The 22,990-nt window shown below is 37.8% G+C and overlaps 2 protein-coding genes across 3 annotated transcripts in view; one reads left to right on the top strand and one right to left on the bottom strand.

The window, feature by feature from the left end:
- Nucleotides 1–6,969, top strand: part of CHPT1 (choline phosphotransferase 1) — a 33,253-nt gene extending 26,284 nt beyond the window's left edge. The window contains exons 7-9 of the mRNA XM_034778869.1: nucleotides 1,669–1,794; nucleotides 2,382–2,492; nucleotides 6,730–6,969. Coding sequence (XP_034634760.1) covers nucleotides 1,669–1,794; nucleotides 2,382–2,492; nucleotides 6,730–6,774 — 282 coding nt within the window. The 3' untranslated portion in view covers nucleotides 6,775–6,969. The remainder of the gene's footprint in view (nucleotides 1–1,668; nucleotides 1,795–2,381; nucleotides 2,493–6,729) is intronic.
- Nucleotides 5,931–19,676, bottom strand: SYCP3 (synaptonemal complex protein 3). 2 transcript variants are annotated; one of them, XM_034778890.1, is made up of 8 exons: nucleotides 19,500–19,675; nucleotides 16,312–16,390; nucleotides 15,061–15,095; nucleotides 13,542–13,659; nucleotides 11,471–11,570; nucleotides 10,497–10,595; nucleotides 6,971–7,075; nucleotides 5,931–6,809 (listed from the first exon to the last, which is right to left on the bottom strand). In XM_034778890.1, exons 1-8 carry the CDS (start codon nucleotides 19,630–19,632, stop codon nucleotides 6,756–6,758), a joined length of 723 nt encoding a protein of 240 aa, XP_034634781.1. In that variant the 5' UTR covers nucleotides 19,633–19,675; the 3' UTR covers nucleotides 5,931–6,755. The 2 variants fall into 2 exon arrangements, with proteins under 2 accessions (XP_034634781.1, XP_034634773.1); XM_034778882.1 differs by lacking the exon at nucleotides 5,931–6,809 and having other exon boundaries at nucleotides 6,911–7,075; nucleotides 19,500–19,676.
- Nucleotides 19,677–22,990: the final 3,314 nt, after the last annotated feature.

Raw genomic sequence — 22,990 nt, 5'->3', positions numbered from 1 at the left:
GTTACCAGTCAGAAGGGGAGAAGGCCTTTGGAAGGAAGAGCTATATGTGCAGTTGTTACATAGCTGGACTGGATCCAAAGGCAGCTTTTTCTACTTAATGGAAGTCTTTGTAGCGAACACATTGACAGCAGTAACATATATGATCAGTCAGTGTCACTGAGCTTCATGGTGACATCACTTTCTTTGTTATGGATGGTGAGAGGAGAAACTTGCATACTTATGCTTCTTTAGTGTAAAGGGGTTCTAGGGGTAACAGCAACAGCAATGCTGAAACTAATTGAGCAGCAAGCAGGCATGTATTAGAGAGGCAGAGGAGACAGGGTGAGCCAAAAGCAGATTTTGTGGTGGTGCTCTTGGGCTCACCCAAACACTCACTCACTCACTCATGCCCGTCACCCCAATCGGGGTATGGGCCGCCAACCACAGATCTCCAGAGTCCTCTATCCTGGGCTATTTGCTCTAGCTGGTTCCAGATATAGCCCATTTTTATGCTATCAGCCTGAAGGTCGCGCCGCCAGGTGTTTCTTGGGCGGCCTCTTTTCCGCTTGCCTTGGGGGTTCCACCACAATGCCTGTCTAGTGATGTTGGTTGGCTGCTTGCGTAGTGTGTGTCCTATCCAGCCCAACCTTCCCCTTCTAATTTCTTCCTCTGCTGGAAGTTGACGGGTCCTCTCCAAGAGGTAGATGTTGCTGATGGTGTCTGGCCAGCGGATCTGGAGAATCCTTCTAAGGCAACTATTTATGAAGGTCTGGATCTTCCTGGTGGTTGTTTTACTTGTCCTCCAGGTTTCAGCTCCATACAATAAGACTGATTTCACATTGGAGTTGAACAGGCTAATCTTTGTTGCCAAAGACAGCTCTCTGGAGCTCCAGATGATCTTGAGCTGTAAGGAAGCTGCTCTTGCCTTACCGATCCTTGCGTTGATGTCTGCATCCGTGCCACCCTGTTGGTCGATGATGCTGCCTCGGTAGGTGAAGGACTGCACTACTTCCAGAGGGCTTCCTTTCAGTGTGACTGGGTCATTACTGATGGAGTTAATCTTGAGGATTTTGGTCTTGTCCTTGTGGATGTTGAGGCCAACCTATGATGACGTGGCTGCCACTACATTAGTCTTCTCTTGCATCTGCTGTTTGCTATGTGAAAGGAGTGCAAGGTTGTCGGCAAAGTCTAGGTCATCAAGCTGGGTCCACAACGTCCACTGGATTCCGTTCCTGCTCTCATAAGTGGATGTCTTCATAATCCAATCAATGACAAGGAGAAAGAGAAATGGTGACAACAAACATCCTTGTCTGACTCCGGTTCGCACCTGGAAGCTGTTTGTAAGCTGCCCTCCATGGATCACTCTACAGTGTATGCCGTCATATAAGTTCTTAATCAAGTTAACCGCCTTTGCTGGGATGCCATAGTGCCGAAGGAGCTTCCCAAAAAGACCTTGCTAAATAGTAGCAGAGCTTAAAGTAACTTTAAATAGAAAATGTCCTTATTAAAACCCCCAGTTTTTTTATTAGTCAATTGAACAGGTTGACTGTCCTTTTTAAGAGCATTATTTATTTGTACTGTTCCTTAATTAAAATATTTGTTACCATAATAGTTCATATTCTCAAAGTAAATTTTTCATTGATACCAAATGTCAAGCTTTGTAGCTATATTGAATCTTGTTTTATGTAGGTGGCCCACATGACAAAAAGCGAGATCTATCTTCAAGATACTGCATTTATTGGGCCAGGTCTTCTATTTTTGGACCAGTACTTCAACAGTTTTATTGATGAATATATTGTTCTATGGATAGCGTTGGTAAGCATTTGTTTTAAACTTTAATTTACAAATCCACTGAAACAGTGTTAAATACTTATTTTCATATGGAGGCCTATATAAGGGGCAGGTGGGAAACACAGTCCCTCTTTTCCCATGCCATCATTTAAACTAGTTGTTTCTCCTTTCTTGGTACCCAATACAGTGGTAGCTGTTCTCTACAATACATGGGGCTGAAGTTTAGGACAAAAGAAAATCATGGAGACTCATGCCATGAATTCATCAAAGCAAAAGCCTGTAAATGTTAACCTGAATTTAGCAGAGTAATTTAATCATTCATGCAGATCGAAAGCTTTGTTAGCAGTGGAAATACAAAAACATGGTTAATTTGCAATAATGGTTTTAAAAAGTCAAATTGAAGTTTAAAACTTGTAAATTAAGATGGCTTTTAAGTTAGCTGAATATAAATGTAATCACTTAAATACCTTTTTAAAACTACTGACCCAACAATAGATGGGATAAACAAAGATATTCTTAAAATAAATGAACATGAGGGCAGAGCTATAGGGTAGACCCTCTGGTTTCAAAGCTTTTTTTTGTAACATGAATTTGTTTTTGTTTATTTTTAGGTCATATCTTTGTTTGATTTGCTGAGATACTCCACTGGTGTATGCATGCAGATTGCTGCTCACCTTCGCATACATGTCTTCAGAATTTCATCACTTCAAGCTCCTGAACAGGTTCAAAACCATACTGACTGACTAGTAGTTCAAGCAGAAGAGGAGAAGCAGTTAGGGGAATAATGAATGAAGTAGATTCCCTTTTCAGGAATACAGAGAGAAAGCTTTTCAAGAAAAGTCAATGAAAAGCTCCATAATTTGCTCAGATAACAAATACAATTACTTAAATATGAAGTTGTGCAGAGTCTATTGTGATTTATGCTTGTATCATGAAGCATAAAATTCCTCCATTGTATTCTAGGCATTGCAATCATTACTTTTGATCATGGATTCATCAGTCTGAAAGTGATTTTCTGCCATGCACTAGATTCTCCTTGATTGAAAAAAGATAACTTTAGATTTGTAGTCAGTCTATGTACCAGAATTAAAAGTACTCACTATTGGAATTCTAAGAGCTGTTTCACTTTACACAAGAGGAAAAATGACTAATTTTCTTAAGTTTACATTGTTTCTAAAATCTCAAACTGCTGAGAATTGCTATAAAATTAATCAGATTTCCAGTCTGTGCCTAAAATAAAATTTTCAAATCAAGACTGATTAAAAATTAACCATCCAGCAACTCATTGCTGCTATTACTATAATATATGGTGTTTGACACAGTGAAGAGAAGTCAATAGAGCTCAGTGCCTGACTAGTCCAAGCTTTTTTAAAAAGCTACTGGATTTTCTTTTCCTTCCTCCCCTGCTTCATCTTTTATAACAAACTCTGCCCACCAATTCAGAATATCATTATCTCTTTGGGTACAGGTTCAGGGGTGAAGCTTCCATTTCAGCTGTTACTGAAAATATATATAGCTTGAGTTTCCTTCTAAGGCCTGGCTTCTAGTTTTGCACGCATAATTTGTAAGTAACGCTTGTTGCTTGCAAATTAGATACTTGATGGTACTTCAGCATTATCAGATGCATCTAAATGGCATACATTTTAGCTGTAGTTATTTGCAACTGTAAACCTGAAGTGCAAATCTGCAGACTAAATATTTGGCCTATATATGTATAGATCTTATCAGCAAGGATCCTTTGAACACAACAGTGCAACCTATCAGATTAACTGCCATCAAAATGTGTTCTCTGTAGTTTTTACTTTGTTATGGTAATAATGAGCTGTATGTGAGACTTTTTTTTTTTTTTTTTAAACACAGACTGTTCAAGGAATTAAGTATAACTTGTCAGTACATCGGAAAGCCTGGTATTTAAGTATAAAAATCTGTCTAGAAAAAAATCTCACTGTTTTGTACTCAATGTTTTATCAGACACTTAACTGTATTTCATCACAGATTATAAAATGGATTATTGTAAAGCAATATCCAGTGTGATAAGAGCTCAGGCTGTGAAATCAACTGGTTGGTTAACACATTTGTCTATTTGAAAATACTGGCCAAAAATGAGGGTAATCTAAAACCCAGTGTTTAAATAAATGAGAATCAGCAGAAGAGATCTGACTTACTATTGCTAAGGGCTAGTGACACTTCCACCAAATCTAATTTTTAGGTAGCAAACATAACATAAGTCAACCCTAACTTTTCACCTCTCCAAGCTGTTTCAATAGACTAGTTACAAAAGCCCGTCAATGTGAAAGTACCCCTTATCAATTGCTAGCTTGTAGTTTAAGCAATGAAGAATGCAGTTTGCAACATTCCCAAAGCTTGGAATATACTAAACACGTTTTCACTTTTGTGAAGAAACCCACCAACATTATTATTGTAATAATATCATGATATAACCTGTTAGATTTCAAGTGGCTGAAAGCTCTCAGCCTTCATGCACCTGTGATATACCTGCACTCCTCTGGTGGTGTTTCTTACTGCTTCTAATAAACTTGAAAAACATTCTGTTTAGCAAGCATTCTGAATAAAGATTATACATTCTGGGCATGAGGTTCTCCACCCCATTTATTATTAGAGAATCCTACTGGAAAACAGGATCATTGATTGCTGAGGCTATACTACTGCTGTAAAATTGGACCTGTAACTCACTTCTTGCACTGACCATGTAGACAAGGCTTAAGGGTTCATCCTCCTTACCCTGCTCAAGAAACTGGGAGAAAAGCATCCTGCACAGATGAACTTTTAACAATCATTTTCATGCATGTTATTCATAAGATAAGCAGTAATGACAACTTTAACAGTTCTAAATAAGATGCATCAGTTGCTCTGTAAACGAGAACTGCTTCATGAAAGAATTTTCAGTGACTCAACCGTTTCTCTTCCACAACAAGCTCAGCCTTATTTTCACTAAGCAGTAGGCCTCAGAAGCTTGTGTTGTGCTCTCAAAACAACTTGCAGTGTAGGGTATAGTTGTGCCTGTGGGTATTAACATTGTGCCGTAATAAAATTATGTTGTAGGCAATACTTTCTATTGGACTGAAAAACATTTGTTTGACTATATCATAGCAGAAACGAGTAAAACTTACAGCACTATCTGATTATACTTATATTATCTCTAAGTTGTCATTTAAGTGGAGTTCCATGACTTAGTAGACACCAAAGAGTCTCACACTTTAACATGTCTTCCCAACATGTGTGAATTAGCTCTGAATGAGTGTTTATTGCTCTGAGTCCTAATAACTGTTTTGGAAGAGTGTGGGTGCAATGGTGGTTACTAACTCAAAATTCCAATCTCAGATAAGTAGCTTAGTTGTTTCCACTGCATAGGCCATTACAAATCCCCTCTCTAGAAAACTGTTCCCCTCCTCTATCCCAGTTTTAAACAGGGACTGAAAAACTGCCCTGCTAATATGAACAGCTGGCCTAGACTTCCCTATCCAGAAAATAGTGCAACAGTAACTCCCTAAAATATGACACAGGCTCCAGAATCCAGGAAGCAGTCAGAAAACTCGGGGAACCCAATTCCAAAATGTAAATATTAAGTAATGGACAAATATTTTATACAGAATCTCTAAGGTCTGATTTTGGAACCCTTTGGGAAAGTGCATTTTTAGGGCAATTCTAGAAAAGACTGGAAAAAAAATCACTCCTTATGGGCATATTACTATACATTCTTTTATAGAATCAAAGCTAAAACTGTCATTACAACTCGTGTTAGTTTCTTCAAGTTATATTTGTTAGTGATGTCAAGCAGCTAATGACCAAATGTTATTTTCTGTATTAAATCAAAATGTTGAAAATATTTCAGGGATTTCCTAAATTGTAAGAAATGAATGTGTATACAGTGGTTTTCTGTAAAACAAATGCATGAAAACTCCAACCTGGCTGTAAAAAAAGTAAATCAGAATTCACTGTACTCTGATATACAAAATATAAAGAATTTACTTTAAAAACGTAATCTTCACTAAACTGCTAATTTTTTCAAAAAGCAGCAAGAACTACCCTTCCAACTACAGCTCTGGAGATGGGCATCTACTTTAGTATCTCTTCCAAAATGGTCCACAGGAACTGATAGTATATAGATGTGTAGTGTTATCAATAATCACTGCAGACTGTGTTGTAAATTGTTGTTTATTTTGGCTCATTTAAACCAATTATGTGCGCTATGCTGTAAAGCCAAAACAGCTGGTTTAACATGACTAACGAGTCTTGCCTTCTTGGCAAACGTATGTCCTTGCTAGTGCAGTAAAGTACAACGTACAGCTTATAATAAGGCTACTAATGATACTTTAAAAAAAACCCTCAAGATGTAGTCTAATAACCTAAAGTACCAAAGAAATATAATTCATGTGTAGCATACTTTTAATTCCTAAACTTTCCAGTATGTTATCCTGCTAAATATGCAAGATGTACACACAGAACCTAGGATTATTTTGGTGGTTTCTTTAGTTCACAAATTACAAAGTTGCAAAGGTACATTTTTGCATAACAGCATCAAGTTTTTAATGTGTCCTTTTAATCCTGTGATGTCATTATTGGTGGAATTTTGTGATCCATTTTGCATTAATGCTACCTATGGTACACATTCACCTGTTCCAAGAGGTAAACATCTATTAACCTCCATACTGCTATAGTCTTGCATTTTATAATACTGCCTTAGTGTTAGAAAAGCAACTCTCACTGCAACAAGGTTAAGGAGGATTCGGGCAGACATATTAATAGTTTCTGAGGAAAGAATCCAGTTTGCAATCTCTTCCATTAAGAACATGAAAAATATGACTAGCAAGTTCACTAGTAACATTATTGAAACAATACATGTAACAGTTTGATTAATAGGAACTCTTAAATTGGAATTTTAAAGGAACAGACTTATTTTTCCATGGCTAATGGCTATAATTGTATCATGTTACTTAGGTGCAAGTTGTTTCTTCACTGAGCCATCAGAATAACATGGACTGAAGAGACTTGCGAACAGTTGCCATCTCTTGCTGTTGCTGTTACAAGAAAGGAGATAACACTGAACAAATGCAACATTTAGGAAAAAATACCACATCAGTCTGATATATTAAAAGTGAATGTTAAATGATTTTTCTACTTAATGTTCTGTCGTTTCATTTTTAGCTGTTTTTCCCCATAAATCAATGTTAATACTTACAGTGTCCATCATGATTTTCTTTTGCAACATAGCCATTTCCTTGCGAAGTTCATTTTGTGCACCTGCTAGAAGGTTTTCATGATTTTTCTCCAGTTCTTCCATACTCTAAATGATAGAAATTAACTTAGTATAAAACTGCTAATATTTATTGTCAGTTTTGGTTTAACAAACCCCTCCCCCCAAACCTAGATTTCCAAACAAATCCTGTTCACAAACCAGAAGTAAACAGAACTCGCTGAGCACCATACACCACTGGTACCACAATCACGACAGCGTTCTGAACTGACCAGTCAGCCACACACCTCATTTAGAACCCCAAGTATGCAATCAGGCAGCAGAGACTTTAAAAAAAAAAAATAAAAAAAAAAGGAAATACAGTACAAAACTGTGTTAAATGTAAACTACTAAAAAAGAAGGGGGGGAGGAGTTTAAAACGTTTTTGACAAGGTAAGGAAACTGTTTCTGTGCTTGTTTCATTTAAATTAAGATAGTTAAAAGCAGCATTTTCTTCTGCATAGTAAACTTTCAAAGCTGTATTAAATCAACGTTCAGTTATAAACTTTTGAAAGAACACCCATAACCTTTTGTTCAGAGTTACAAACAATCTCTCCGTTCCCGAGGTGTTTGTAACTGAGGATCTACTGTACCATAATTAGCAAATTACAACCTTCACAAAAGGGATCATAATTTCATCTTCTAGAGTTATCCCACAACTGGAATTTCCAGTTTACAACAATATACTGACTGTTGATTAGACTGCCAACACCATGCAAAATATCTTACTTGTCTTCTAGTGGGTTAAAAGGGTACTGCATAAAGTTGACTTGGTGAGAGTAGAGCATGAAACCGAGTAACAGCTGAAAAGGGCATCTTGTAACAGTGGTGTTTTAAGAAAACAACTACATGCTGAACACTAACAGTTCTAACAGAAGCCAATGAGAACTACAGGTGTAAAGTGCCTCTGATAATCAGGCCTGAGATATATTCCTCTTTTCCTCCTCCTGTATTCATAACTTAAATGCCCTGCCCTGCACCACTTTCGCGTACTGTTTGGGACCTGTAATCCTGCAAATGCTTAATATTGTGCCTAACTTTAAACGTTAGTTGTCCCACCAAGATAAGTGGGGCCACTCAAAAGCATGAAGTTAAGCTTGTGTGTAAAGGTGTGCAGGATTTGAGTCCTGATTTTATTTGGAAGTTCAAGCACTACCACAATCTTTTATTCCATTCACTTTGCATCTTAAGTAGTAACTGTAATTTGTCTTTCTAATTTTAATATTGCTTTTCTATGACATATTAACTGAAAGTTTGAAAGTACTAAGGTATGGTTAAATACGCTTTTATTTCAAATGTGTTCGTCTAATATTAAGATGATAGGTAACTAGGTTTTAGTTTTGGTTTCTGTTTTAGCAACAGGGTATGAGAGCACCTGTTTTGCTTTCATATTAACTGTGAGATTTGAAACCTACTCTAAACTAGACTTGATTGAAATTGACAGAAAAGTTTTCCTGCCAAAAAATGAGGTTTTGTGGGAAAATGTCATTTAACAAAACTTCAATTTTGATGTGAAATTTTGAAACAAAACAAATTTCCGCTTCAGTTTGTTTTTTCCCCTCACTCCCTTTTCTACTCTACCACTTAAAATCTTCCATAACATTTTAAAAGTCAAAGGGGATGGGGGGGGGCATTATTCATTTTACTGCACTCAGAGGGGGAAAACATGAAATTTGTTTTTCTACAAACAAACAAAAAATGAAACAAACCCTCAAACCCCCAAATGTCATTTCAAACCCCATACAAAAAAAAACACCTTTCAAATTTAAAACATTTAATTAAACTTTTTTCATTTTGTTGAGTAGGTCTACTCCAAATTAAACTTCATTTTTTCTCTCTCTTTTTTGGTAGCTATGTCTAATTTTTTTCAGAATGGTTATTAACTTGGAAATTAGTGTAAAACTAATACACTATATAGTAACTTTTTAACATAACCAGATTCTTCATGTCCAGCTAACTATGAAACTAACCTATTGCTGACCACAGAAAATGCAAGAACACAGACTCGAGTACTGCTGACAACCTTTTTTTTTTTTTTTTTTAATTGTCTATGGTAGCAGTTAAACTGTTTTCTATACCAGAGCTCAGGGAAATGTAGAACAGTGGTATCTTGGAAACAGATGGACCTATTCTTAAATCAGCTTTGATTAAAAAACCACATACTTGGTTTAAACTAGAGAGATACTATTTATATTATTCATCTCACCTATATTCCAGAGCTATGTTCACCTGGCTTCTGAGACAGGGAAGAAGGTAAAGATACAATATAGACTCTTCTTCATTCAAAAGTTAGCAGATCTATCTTATTTTAAAATAAGTAGTGATCACTTTACAGTAAGAGTACATCTATAAATTGTATAGGAAGGGTTAACACGTGAATGTTTTAATAACTTAGATAATCAATTGTTAAGAGTCCATAATCTATTATACATATTACTTATGTCTGTAATGTTAATCATTTATTAACCATTTATGTTAAGGGTATAATTATAAAGTGTGTACCACGCTTTCAATATAATATCAAAATACATAGTAAACCAACAAAACCCCAGAAAGTCAGTTAAACTGAAGTGAATATTAACTGCCCCAGTTGGGCCCACTTTCACAGAAGATCCCTATTTTGGACTGACTTTTGTTGCTGGCATCAAACTGCATACTCAGTTTTAATATTGGATTATTAAAAGTATTACCCACTGTCCTGTAGTGGGAATGAAGCATAACTTCTTATCATAAAAACTATTTAAATTTTATTTTAATTTATTTAAAATGAGCATTTATCTTTCTACAAATAGCTATTTGTAAAAAGATTACTGACAATGGGTCACTATTCTATGGTAGCCATTCACTCTTACTGAGACCACTACCTCTAACACAAGCATAACAAATGCTAAATTTTGGCTTATGCTTTATTTTCAAATAGTGTGAAATATTTCACTATTTTATTTAAAAGAAGAAGTTTTCATAACATTAATCTAACGCCTAGTTTTCACACAAAGACACATTGGTTGAACTAAAGTTGTGGTTACTCTTAATTTGATTTCAATCTGATTTATCAGTTTAGCTTGCACTGGTAAATATATCTGTTTATCTTGCAGATGTACAAACAGTTTTAATCAGATGTGTGTGCTCACCCAGGGGTTTGACTGGCTTAATTAAATCACTTTTTCAAACAGATTTTAGTTAGGTGAGTACAACTTGGGTGTTTAGACAAGACCTTCATGGAAAATTGAACTATCCTTGCAGGCTCCAAAATACCACTACACAAACATTCTTGATTAATTAAAGGAACCATGTGTAAGGCTCTCTTACTAGTATCATCCTTAAATGGATTTTAATTCAATAATTATTGTAAAATATAGGGAATTTTAACCCTATTTAACTGTAAATTTCAATGCAGCCTTACCTATGGAGTCATTAAGAATCCCTCTAACCAAATCATGGTCTAGCTTTAAAAAAGGTATATATACTGGACCTTTAAGAACTGCTCATACAGCTGTTTAATTGTTTTCAGTCTCTGACTCTGAACTATTCTTGCTTGTTGAAAAACCTTCTGTTGCTGGCGAAACATATTCTAAAGCACAAAGAAGAATCATGTTAATTGACAAGCAGTAGTTAGGTCGATGCTGGCAGGGTTCAAAAGTGTAAGTTCCCCCTTCACTGGAAATCCACATTCTAGAATCTATAACATGGATCTCTGGTAGAGAATGGGGATATGCTGTCAAAATCCATTCTCTAGACCTATGTTGCTGTCAGGGGACAGCACAACTTGCAAACAGAAGAGGAAGACAATTTCTTCCAATTAATCTGAACTAGTGCAATGTGCTCCCAGAGTAATTGTGCCCCTCTACCATTATATAGCTTCCTTACCCCATTATTAGGGTGACTGCCCTTGCTCTCTGTTCCTTGTGAACAGGATCAGGTGTAGATGCTGTAATTCCCCAATGTCATCCTACCCTACACAGACTTGGCATCGCTTCCCTATTTCTATCCCAAGCATAATGTCCCAGTCTCTCTTACCCTACCCCACAGTCTCTAGTGATACGGGTGGAAACTTGCCCATATATAGTGGGACATTTAGGATCTGCTCTGATCTTCCATGGGAATCTTGCATCTCTGCACTGGGTCAGCATGTGGCTCCTGCACACAAGGAGCATTTACCTCTATATTGATAAGGCTAGGGAGAGACACTACAACATCAGATAGTCTTTATCACCTCTTCAGTTTGCAATACGTCTGATAATTTATAAACATTTTACACTTGGGAAGTCCTAAAAAAACAAAAGAAAACTTTAAGACACAGGCAGTCCCCAACACCATATGTTTTGTCTGAAATTCACCTAAAGTGTGTTTATGCCTGTGGGAGGTTGGTGTCTAACAAGAACAATTAGCACTTGTGAATGTATTATAAAACAAACGTATCAAACAGTTGCCAGGCTAGAAACAAACTGCTAGTTTTTCTTCCTGTTCCTCTGCTTTCTGCACGTCCATATCCCATTGTTGAAATAAAGTCAGGAACTGCTGGGAATACTCCTGGTTGAGCTTCTGCCTATAAATACATCACAATAACATCTAGCGTTAACTGATCACTTACGAAAAGTGCTATATATTTATCATCCCCATTTTACAGGAGGAGAAACATGTCTCAGTTGGCATGGTCATTATAATTGTAGAGCCACTATTTCCAGAAGAAAAACTTTAAAACGTTCTGTTTATAAATAATACTGTTTACATAGGATTAGAAGATGAATTGCCCAAATGTGGGTTTCTTTGGGTGGAGGGTTTGGAAGTGGGAAGAGGAAGTTCTATTTTCTTGAAGTTGAAGACCTGGGGCTTGCATAATTTTTCTACCAATATGTCGGGAATGGCACAAAATAAAGACCTACGTTACTTTTGCTCATTAAAATGGTGAAATATGACCCTAAAAGGATTCTATGCATCAATTTGAAAAATTAAGAACATAGACATTTGTTTATGGGTAAACTAATGTCATTTAAAATTATGTATGGGGCAGAGAGCATTTAAATACAACTACCAGGTCAATATCCAAATCAGAGCAAACACTATCAGAAATATCCAACTTGTTCTGAGTTTTTTAGGGATGTTTATGAAAAAAACTGGGGAGGTTGCTTGGACCAGCGGCAAGTGCCAAAGGCGCAAAGCCAAATACAGGTGTGTGTGTGTGGGGGGGAGGCTGGCGTAAAGTCTTGAATGCTTGCCATGCATTTTAGATGAACTTCTGTGCATGTTACAGTTACTGAGACCCTTCTGTCTCCCTCCCCGCCCCCACCGAAACTGGTACCTCTCTCTCCCCACCTCCCCTCTCCCCACCGAAACTGGGACCTCTCCTCCCCGCCCTGTCCATTGCTAAGGGGGTAGGGGAATTGGGTCCCCAGGAACCACCCCCAAACATGGAGAAGGGGAGGATAGGCACTAGGAAAGCTACCCTACTATTCCACATAGGGCTCTTAATTACATTAGCCACTCTCACCGTGGAATCTTTGGCATAAAAACAAGAAGGTAGGTTTATACTGATTCACAGGAATTTAAATAAATTAGCAATTAAAACATTGTGTGTGCATGTACAATATTTTATCAATGCAAGTTTAAAATACCTACATTACTCATGGATGATAAACCAGGGGCAAGTCTACACTACCACGTTACATCAATACAGCTGCACTTCCATGGCGCGTCTGGTGAAGACGCGCTATGCTGACAGGAGAGTGCTTTCCTATCGGCATAATTTCTCCACTTCAACAAGAGGTGGAAGCTATGTCATGGGGGAGAGTGTCTCCTGCCAACATAGCGCACGGTGTGTACAGCACTTATGTTGATGTAACTACATCTTTTTCATACCCCTGAGCATCGTAAGTTATATCAACTTAAGTAGTAGTGTAGACCAGCCCCAGGAATGAGTTATGCTAGTCCTTCCAAACGAGTGCCAATAAAACCTTCATATCATATTGATAAATATTTTGAATATGGTACATATTTTATAGGTGTTTGAATTTTAAATATTTTACTAGTACCGTTTTTCACCTCCCTTTTCCTTTAATGCCTATCTCTGTGAGTAATTAAACATGCCTCAGAGAGAAAGAAAAATAATGAATTAATAGTTTAAAAAAATCCAAAAGTTACCTAAGATTTGTTTTCAGTACATAATAAAACTTATGAGTAATACTTTTTAGTTTTTAAAAAGCATTTGACTTTTTTTTTAAACCAAACAATAAAATCTTACTGAAAACTTCTACTGGAAATTTTTCAGTTTTAAAGTGGAACAAAATTTTGTGTTTGCTCAGAAACTTTCATGTCAAATTTCTCTTTCATAAAATAAATGAGATGTGTTACTCTATTACTGCTGATTTAAACAACGCAGACACACCTAACCAGATGTTTGGGTAGAATGTCCCTTATCGCCCAAGTAGATATGACAATTCCCTGATGCTATGACAATAGATTCTGTGATCCAGAAAAACAAATTAAACACATTTTTTCCAGCAATAACTGTAACTCTTACCTCTGTTCTTGCTGTGTTTTCCAAACATGTTCAATTTTCTGGTTACTGGTTTTAAGAGAAGCCTTAGTATACATTTCTAATCTTTTCCTCTTAGCCAAGAGAGCCTTGTTAATGTCAGCTGTATTTAGACAAATAATAGTCAGAAATTGTATCATGTATTGCAACAAACCTATTATGCATTTTATTAGGAATTTCAAAATATTTATTAAAGTTACTTGGATTTAAGTAGCAAAAGTGTGGGCCTACCAACACTGTCAAAATCTTTTATATGAATATAAGTGGTAAACAATTCTCATTCTTCAAGCACATTAAGTAGCTTTAAAAAAGGATGGTTTACGTAAACGTCACTGTTTTATTATGACATATATAAATTTGTTTGGAAGGGTATTAAGTAAATTACAGGTATACCCAATTTCATGCCTGTAACAATCACTTTGTTCCTTCTGCTATAAATTACTTCAAGGCTATATCAGCTGATCTCTTATTGTCCCTCTATTTTGGCTCAGACTGATGTCTCATTGCTAGCTCCATTCTTAACTATTATTTCTGTGAAGATGGCATTATCTCTTTCTCTCAACACATTTTCTGATTACTTTATATCTCATCCTTTTACCCATCTTTAGTCTACATTAGACGACATTAACTTCCTATTATTTAATTATTCAAAGACAGAAGTCATCTTCCTGTTAGATTGCTCTGACTAGCAGAGCATTCTTATATTTACCTCCAAAGCAAGAAATCTTAGGCATTTTTAAATAGTTAATTTGTATATAAGGGAGGTCCATAAGATCCACTCCTACTTTGAGGTCCAAATACAAAATATATTTATTCTATAAGACATCTATTTATATATGATATAAAAATAAAATTATTACTCAACCAATTGTTGAGTAGATGTCATCTTGTCATGACCTTTCTTTCCTGTCCTCTTCCTTCCCACTCCTTTTTGCCCCTTTGTTACACAATGTGTTAATTTAGCTAATAAATTTATGTCCGTGTTTTCTTACACCCCTCCTACATTCCTGATCTTCAGTTTGTGCCTTCACTGTGACAAAAAGGGGAAGGTGAAAGGGATAGCTTTTTCACTCATACTGCCCTGCCACTCTGGAATGCTCTCCCCCAAATAACTGTGTAAGTTCTTGTCATACTTCATCTTTAAAATCTTCCTTTCTGCTTAAGACTGTGATTGGTATTAAACTTCACTCATGTATCCTTCCATTCTCTCTTCTTTGATCATTAGTCTATAAGAATACTTGCATCTTCACTATGTTTACATTTTAGCCCTTATCTTGTATTGTTCCATTTATGCATGTCAGTTGTCACTTTCTGCTGGAAAGTGGCTGTATCCAATGCTATAAAAAGTGATTATTTTACTCTTCCTCTCACATTAAACCTTTGATACTTTAATTAAAGCTATTGTTATAAACAAGAGTTAGACTATATACTTCCAGTGTTGTTACTTAAACATTAATATTTCTTAATTCAATACTATATGAATAATATTTTAAAATATATTTACCTCCAAATCGTTCCAACATAGTCTGTACTTCACCCCTACAAAATATTGTGTTTCAAAAACTTGATATGACTATTTTTGAACAAATGACAATAGAATTAAATCCATTGTATATACCTCAAAGTTTAACTGTCTAGTTTTAACATCTATCTATTGTATTATTATTTGTAACTGCTGACAAAATTGTCACTGTTGTATAAGACAGAAAATGACAGCAGTACATGTGCTAAGGAATTTACAAGCTAAGAGAAATACACACAGATAGGCTGCAACAGGAAATCCAGAGATAGACTTGCATGATTTTTCAGTTATAGTTTTCTATTAACTAACTTCCTGGGGACAACAAGGGAGTATTGAGTCTGTAAGGGGATATGTTTGAGGAAAAGAGAGTGAATTGGTAAACCAAAATTGGGAGGAGAATTCTATATATAAGGATGAGGGACATGGGAAGAGATAAATGTGCCATCACTGTTGGCATCACTGGAAGAGCAGAGGTGATGATACAAGACAGGGTGCAAGATGTAGACTGGGATGGATTTGTATAGCACTTTTAAGGAAAAACCTAGAAGATTAAATAGGTATGTGTAACAGTGAGGAAATAGCAGAGAGATTAAATAAGGGCATGATATTCTGGGCAACAGGAAAGGAAGATCTCTCTTGTTTACATGCATCTTTTCTGTAGGGTACCATTTTCTTTGTGCCATATAAAAACTGGTTTCTATCTCAATCCCCCAGTCTTCACAGACTGGAATCTACTATCACTAAGACTTATTCCAACTCTGTATATTTTCAAACATAAGCCTCAAAAGGCTGACTTTACTTATAAAAATAATTGGATCTTTTCAGGTAGTAATGGGCACATTTAATTTTTGAAGCATTACTGTCATTCTCAAGAAAAATAAGAATTGGGGAAGAGGTTCAGCAAAATGATAAAATTGTCTAGGTGGAACTCAAACTACCTTTGGGAGAAAGCAAGAATTTTGAGAAGCCAGAAAACAAATATTAATAACTTTTTAGCTGATAGTTACAGCTATTCAAAAGTTGGCATTGCTATATAAAACATAGAAGTTTTCCTTTTTTAAAACATAACTGTAGTCTGGCCCACTTTACCAATATATTACTAATAGATTTTACTGTCTTTAAAAAAAATCTGACTAGAATCTAATAGGAGAAAAATAGGCATATTAAATTTCAGTAATTAATATTTATGTGGAAATTTTTTCTTAATAAAAATAAAATGTTTAAGCAAATTACCCCACATCTTCTTCAACTACCGCATGAGGAATCACTGAAGGTCTTTTTTTCCCATGTTTATCAATTACTGGAGTGTCACCTTTATATATTAAAAACAAACAAAACAGACACCACTTACAAAATATTTTGCTGGAAATTATTTTACTTAAAGTGATAATTACTTATGCATAATCCTGCTTTCTTACAAGATCTCATCATATAGGATTTCCAGTCTTGGGGCTTAGCTCTCTAGCATGAAACAAGCTGGAACTCCTCTAGCTCTTAGAACTTTGGCTATCTGATGCACTGGAATCTTGGACACAAATCCTTCCCCAGTGTTGAACTGGCACTGCCTCAGTTCCCCCTATAACCGCCTCAGTCGGTTCCTGAATGCTGAAGCAACAACAGTTCACAAAATTGAACATTTGCCAAAACTCACGACAATCATCTCAAAAATGGAAATAATCTAAACTTTAAAAATAACAAATCACTTACATTGGAAACCTAAATTTGGAAGGGAAAAGAGGTGGGTGAATGGTAATACTGTGAATTTTGATAGTTTAAGTAACTATCCCTTCTTTAAAAAGATTCCAAACATACAGGATTTCCATTACTGGACAGCAAAAAACCTGAGGGCTATCTCACACTGCAACCAGAAATATATATTGCCAAAAATGTATTTATGAATGTTTTCATGTTTTCACATTTCTTAAAAAACAATATGAGCCACAGTCCAAAGCATCACTAGACATTCCGAAGAACAACGCACTCTAGGGAGTGGGAGAGCTTGAGTATCCCTCTCAGAAATATTAACATAGACCAACAAAACACAAAATGGAGACTCTTCTCTTGAGGCCAAAACCAAACACTAGCTGCAGCGCCTCAAGTACATATATACAGAAGAACTCTGTGATTGTTTGAGAAGTGTAACAACAAAGGGTCACTTCTTTAAAAGTATGATCTGTGCTGTATCCAAAATAAATCAGATGTGATCATGCCTTCTTTAGGTTTAGTCCACTATGGAATGATGTGACAAATTCTTCAGTTATCAGCCAAACAAAGCCTTTACAGGCAACCCAACATCCTGCGTATGAGACAGCAGCCTAAAGTCCTCAGATTTTGCTATCTCAGGCAAATACTTTAAATTATTTAATTGGAACAATGGACGAGGGGAAAAACCAATAAAGGACAGAATGTGCCTGCATCCAAAAGAAATGACAAAATCAGCCTAGAGTTCCTGGAGAGAGCATCTTTGTTGACCGTGTTCAGAAAGTAACTGAATGAGAGATACTGGAGGGAACTGAGGCATGGTGAGGGAATGAAACATTGGGGAGGGACTCATGCCTAAGTGCCAGTGACTCTCAGGGGAAAAAAAAAATCTATAAACTAGGGCAGTGGTTTTCAACCTGTGGTTCATAGATTCCCTGGGGGTCCCCAGACTATGTCTAAGGGGTCCACGAAAGGTGACTATGAAAATTAAGTTTCAGATCCCAGAAAAGGCATTCTGTTTTTCTGATAAATCAAAAGTATGTGAATACCCACACCTCAGGTCAACACCTGGAAGCACTGTCATTACCATAGAAGCACCAGTTTAGCACCCTTTCTCATGCTGTGTCAAATGCTATGCCAAGCACGCACAACATTTATAGTTGAATTCTGTTCAGCCAGCTGTCAGTCTAAGACTTCTATAACAGGGGTCCGTGGACTACAGGTTGAATTTCCAAAGGGGTCCACACCTCCATTCAAAATTTTTTAGGGGTTTGCATATTAAAAAAGGTTGAAAATCACTGAATGATGGAGCTTCAGGCTCTCCCACAGTAGGAAGCTGAGATCAAAGTATGGGAATTCTGGTGTGGTACCGTTAAAGATTATTCTGCTGTTAGCTCTTTTGGACATCAACTAACCTTCTAACAAAGCTAGGTGAAAGAGAGTAAGTACTTCTTACAATACAGTTATCATCAATTCATTTTCTGACATGACATTATACAGAAGTAGAACCACAACTGTGTAAGAAGAGCATTTCCAGTATCTGTACAAAACTTCTCTTTTGAAATCAATTTTGTTGGCATCTGATGAAAATTCTGTAAAAATATATTTACATAAAATATTTGTTTGGATATGTAATGTGCGAGGGACCATAGTTAAATGGTAATTACGCATATAAACCATGAGATGATTGCAGCATTTGTGGTATGCCACTCAGTGACTAGAAAACTACATCATCTGCTGTTTGCGCAAACTAACTCTGTGCAAAAACCTTTCATTCACTCTGAAGGGCTGGTTGGTCAATTCTAAATTAAGTCCCATCACTGTATTTTTCTAACAACGTATGTCCCTTATGACAAACTACACTTTCCCAAGACAGAAGCAAGAACTCCTTCACTGACTGGCTGATCTCTCCTTCCTTCTCTTTCCCCTTTCCTTCCTTGTTATCTAGCTTCTCTTCAGGCTACCCTCTTGCCCTCTCACCCTTCTTCCTCAAGACTTCTGCCCATTTTTCTTACTGTTTTTCACTCTCCGCACCTCCCTTCTTCTCACAGCCAGCAAGACAATCCAAATCCAAATCCCACCCTTTGACATGAGAACACTTTCCTTGCACAGTTAAGTACATCAATTGGCACCTGGTACACAGGTAGCTGATCTGTGCATCCTTCCTTACACCCTTTTGTCCATGTGGCTCAGACAGAGCAGGATGGAGAACAATGTCAAGCTTAACCAGAGGAGAAGAGCATGCTGCTCTTGCCTGAGCAGTGCTTCCATGTCATCAATGGTCTACTGTGAACCACAAAACAAGAGCACCATCTTGGAGACTGAAGGACAAGAGGGAGTTAAAAAAATCTTACTCTATTACAGACACCAACAATAAACCTCAGACATATAATTGCATACTACATGGAGCTGTTCCATTGTTTGAAAAAGTTCTCTCCAGGTGATGGTCAGTCAAAATCTTTAACTTAAAAGTCAAGCTATCAGTAGCAAAATTATGAAACCTTATTAAATTAGGTAATCACTGTGACATAGAAACTATCTTGTTTTTATTCACCATCAGAAATGTCAACAAGAAACAGCATTATACTGTATCACTAATTTTTCAGTAACTTTAAATATCTCTCTATATATATCTATAGATATAGATAGATATACACGCGCGCACACACACACACACTTCATAAAACTTGATGAAAATGATTTCACGAGATATACTGCACCTTCCCTAATATCTTCTTCTGATCCACTCAAGTTTTTCTTTTCCTCTTCCTGAAAGTCATAGGCACATAAGGCTTGATCTTCCTGTATTGGTTTACCAGCTTTCCCTGCATGCTTTCTTCCAGATGGTGCCATAATCGGAGGCTTTTTCTCTACTGCAACAAATATACGGTATTTGTAACCACCTCTTCCCATGATTTTTTAAAGAGTAAAAATTCCAGTGATTCCTACTGGAAATATGAAAAAAAAGCCCTCAAGTCTATACATTTTCTGAATTACTTTAATTTTTAGCTACACTTCGTAGACTCGGTTTCTAGTGTAGTTTGCATAAAGTAATACAATTATATTTTTAAAATATTGATAGTGGCCCTGTAAATATATGGCATACATTTAGTTACTCAAAGCATTAGAGTTGTTATGTGCGCCTTTGTACAATAGTTAAAATGAATGTTTAAAATGACATATTTTGAAGAAAAGTTATTAAATATTGTTAAAAGTATGTATATGCTAAAATGACATTAAAAACCTTTCTTAATGCTTCCTGTTCAAGAAAATAGCATACATATATAGTAAAATGTGTTAGAGTGCACGGCTATACTAAAATACTAAATTACATGAGCAGAATCTGGCTGTGGAGGTATTTTAGCCCACAGAAATGATTTTCAAGCCACTCTTTGGGGTACTTCTATGTATAAATGTGTTACAGTGATCTATACTTTTAAAAATTCCTAGGAGAAGGTGGAGAAGGATGAAAAAGGGGAAATAAAAAGTAGTCTTAGGGTAGCCCTTCTTCCAAACCTGACTGTAGAGGGAAAGGTGTGACAAAGTCGGTGAGTTGCTAGATCTGGATACAATTCAACACAAGTAGGAGTGTCACCAGCTATTCCCACACCCCAAGCAAAGATAATTTTGATAATAAAACTTTTTTCCACTGAGAAGAAAACATGTCAGCCTATAGCAATGACAATCTAAATGAGATCTCAAGTAAAAGATTCAGTATCAATAAATTACCTCTACACAGTACCTTCCATCTCAAAAAGTGCTGAATTAACAAACAGACATAAACTGCTGTAGTCCTGTATAAACCAATTTAAATAAGATGATCCTATCCACCCACCCCAAACTACCACACCATTGCATATTTCAAAACTCCATAAACATGAAGACTGTAAATCAACTCCCATCTTACTAAATTGTTTAACAAACCACCATTCCCTTCACCCTAACACTCCGATTAGGCTTGCCAACTTTCTACTCGCACAAAACCGAAAACCCTTGCCCCGCTCCCTGCCCCACCCCTTCTCTGAGGCCCCACCTCCACTCACTCCATCACTCGTTCTCTGCACCCTCACTCTCTCGCTAATTTTCACCGGGCTGGCTCAAGGGGGCTGGGGTGCGGGAAGGGGGTGAGGGCTCTGGGATGGGGCCAGAAATGAGGAGTTCAGGGTGCAGGAAGGGTCTCCAGGCTGAGGCAGTAGTTGGGAAGCAAGAGCTCTGGCTGGGAATGCGGGCTCTGGGGTGGGGCCAGGGGTGCAGGAGGGGACTCCAGGCTGGAGACGAGAGGTTTGGAGTATGGGAGGGGGCTCCGGGCTGAGGCAGGGGGTTGGAGTGTGGTGCGGGGGTGCGGATTGCATGGTGGGGCCAGAAATGAGGGGTTGGAGTGGGGGGGGGGTGAGAGCTCCAGCTGGGGGTGCATACTGTGGGGTGGGGCTGGGGATGAGGGATTTGGGTGCAGGAGGGTGCTCCAGGCTGGGATTGAGGGGTTCGGATGGTGGAAGGGGGATCAGGGCTGGGGTTTGGGGCCCAGGAAAAGCCCAGGAGTGCAGGGTCCGGGCGTCACTTACCTCAAGCAACTCCCAGAGGCATGTCCCCGCCTCCAGCTGCTATGTGGAGGCACGAACGGATGGCTTTGTGCCCTACCCTGTCCACAGGCGCCGCTCCCGCAGCTCCCATTGGCCGCGGGTCCCAGCCAATGGGAGTTGCAGGGGTGGGGGCCGCATGCAGAGCCCCCTGGCTGCCCCTACGTGTAGTAGCCAGAGGTGGGACATGCCAGTTGTTTCCCAGGAGCCACATGGAGGCTAGCAGGCTCCCTGCTAGCCCTGCTGCGCGGCGCCACCAACCAGCCAGTCAACAACACAGTCAGCAGTGCTAACCGGAGCCGCCAGGATCCCTTTACGACCGGGTGTTCCGGTCGAAAACCAGACACCTGGTCACCCTAGTTCCAATCCAACTCCCACTGACTTCAAAGGAGGTTTGATTGAGCCTCAAGTGCATATTTCATAAGAGCAACACTTACAGGTTCTGCAAGAAATAGAAGTGTAATACTAATAAAATGTATATATTAAATCCCTTGAAAATTACTTTTTTAAATAAAGGGAAATTAATGTAAAAAACCGTATGTTCATGCACATTAAAGTTGAGGATTCAAAAGTTAAGGTTCCCACAGCAATATCTCACACATGTAGAACCTCCTACTTCTGTTTTTGCTATTAATTTTATATCTTCTGTTATAATTTGTCTTGGAAATATTTTTTACCATAAAACAAATGGACACTATGTGCAACATGGCCAAATTATACTGCTATAGGAACTTTAAAAGTTTGAAGATCAAACTTTCTGTGCTTATGACTCAATTTCTATATTGTAAAATGTTTTATAGTTGTTTTTTTAATGTATATAGTGTATGATTTTTTTTTTTTTTAAACTTCCCATGATAGGGTTGCCAGTTTTGGTTGAATGTATTCATGGAGGTTTCATCACATGACATAATCTTTAATTCCTGGAGACTCCAGGACAATCCTGGTGGGTTGGCAACCCTATCCCATGATAAGAGACCCCAAAAAATCATCTTAAAATTAACCCTCATGCAAGAAAAATTTTTGGGAAAAATCTGAAATTCTCAACCTGTCTTTTGGCTTTCAGGTGCCCAAGTTGACATGGGTAAGAAAAGTCAGGCAGATCAAGTAATGAGGCTTCTCCATGTGTGGGTCTGGTGCCAAAAACCTGGTCAGCTTATAGACTGCAACTGTGGGAGCTGTGGGGGTTCCTTAATCAGGATTTATATTTACTAGGGCTGTCGATTAATCACAGTTAACTCACATGATTAACTCAAAAAAAATTAACTGCGATTAAAAAAATGAATCATGATTAATCGCACTGTTAAACGATAGAATACCAATTGAAATTTATTACATATTTTGGATGTTTTTCTNCCCAGCCTGTCCCTCCCCCACATCTCCCCTGATCCCCCCCACAGCCCAGCCTGTCTATCCCCCCTCCCCCATCAAGCCTGATCTCCTGACAGCCCAGCCTGTCCATCCCCCCCACATCCACCCTGAGCCTCACACCCAGATTCCCAACAGCCCAGCCTCTCCATCCCGCCTAATCCCCCCACAGCCCAGCCTCATCCCTCGCCCAGATCCCCCACAGCCCAGCCTCTCCATCCCCCCACATACACTGATACCCTCATAACCCAGCCTCTCAATCCCCGCCC

Source organism: Trachemys scripta, chromosome 1, assembly GCF_013100865.1.
Source record: "Trachemys scripta elegans isolate TJP31775 chromosome 1, CAS_Tse_1.0, whole genome shotgun sequence".
In the NCBI taxonomy this organism is placed as follows: domain Eukaryota; kingdom Metazoa; phylum Chordata; order Testudines; family Emydidae; genus Trachemys; species Trachemys scripta.
This window is presented reverse-complemented; position numbering and strand designations above follow the sequence as displayed.

Excerpts from the sequence above, each read along its gene's own strand:
- SYCP3 (XM_034778882.1), bottom strand. The coding sequence starts at position 19,632 with ATGGCACCATCTGGAAGAAAGCATGCAGGGAAAGCTGGTAAACCAATA. Across the intron at positions 13,660-15,060 it reads TATGTTGGAACGATTTGGAG|CTGACATTAACAAGGCTCTC; the intron begins GTAAATATATTT and ends GTCTAAATACAG. Across the intron at positions 10,596-11,470 it reads AACAGGAAGAAAAACTAGCA|AATATGTTTCGCCAGCAACA; the intron begins GTTTGTTTCTAG and ends TTTGTGCTTTAG.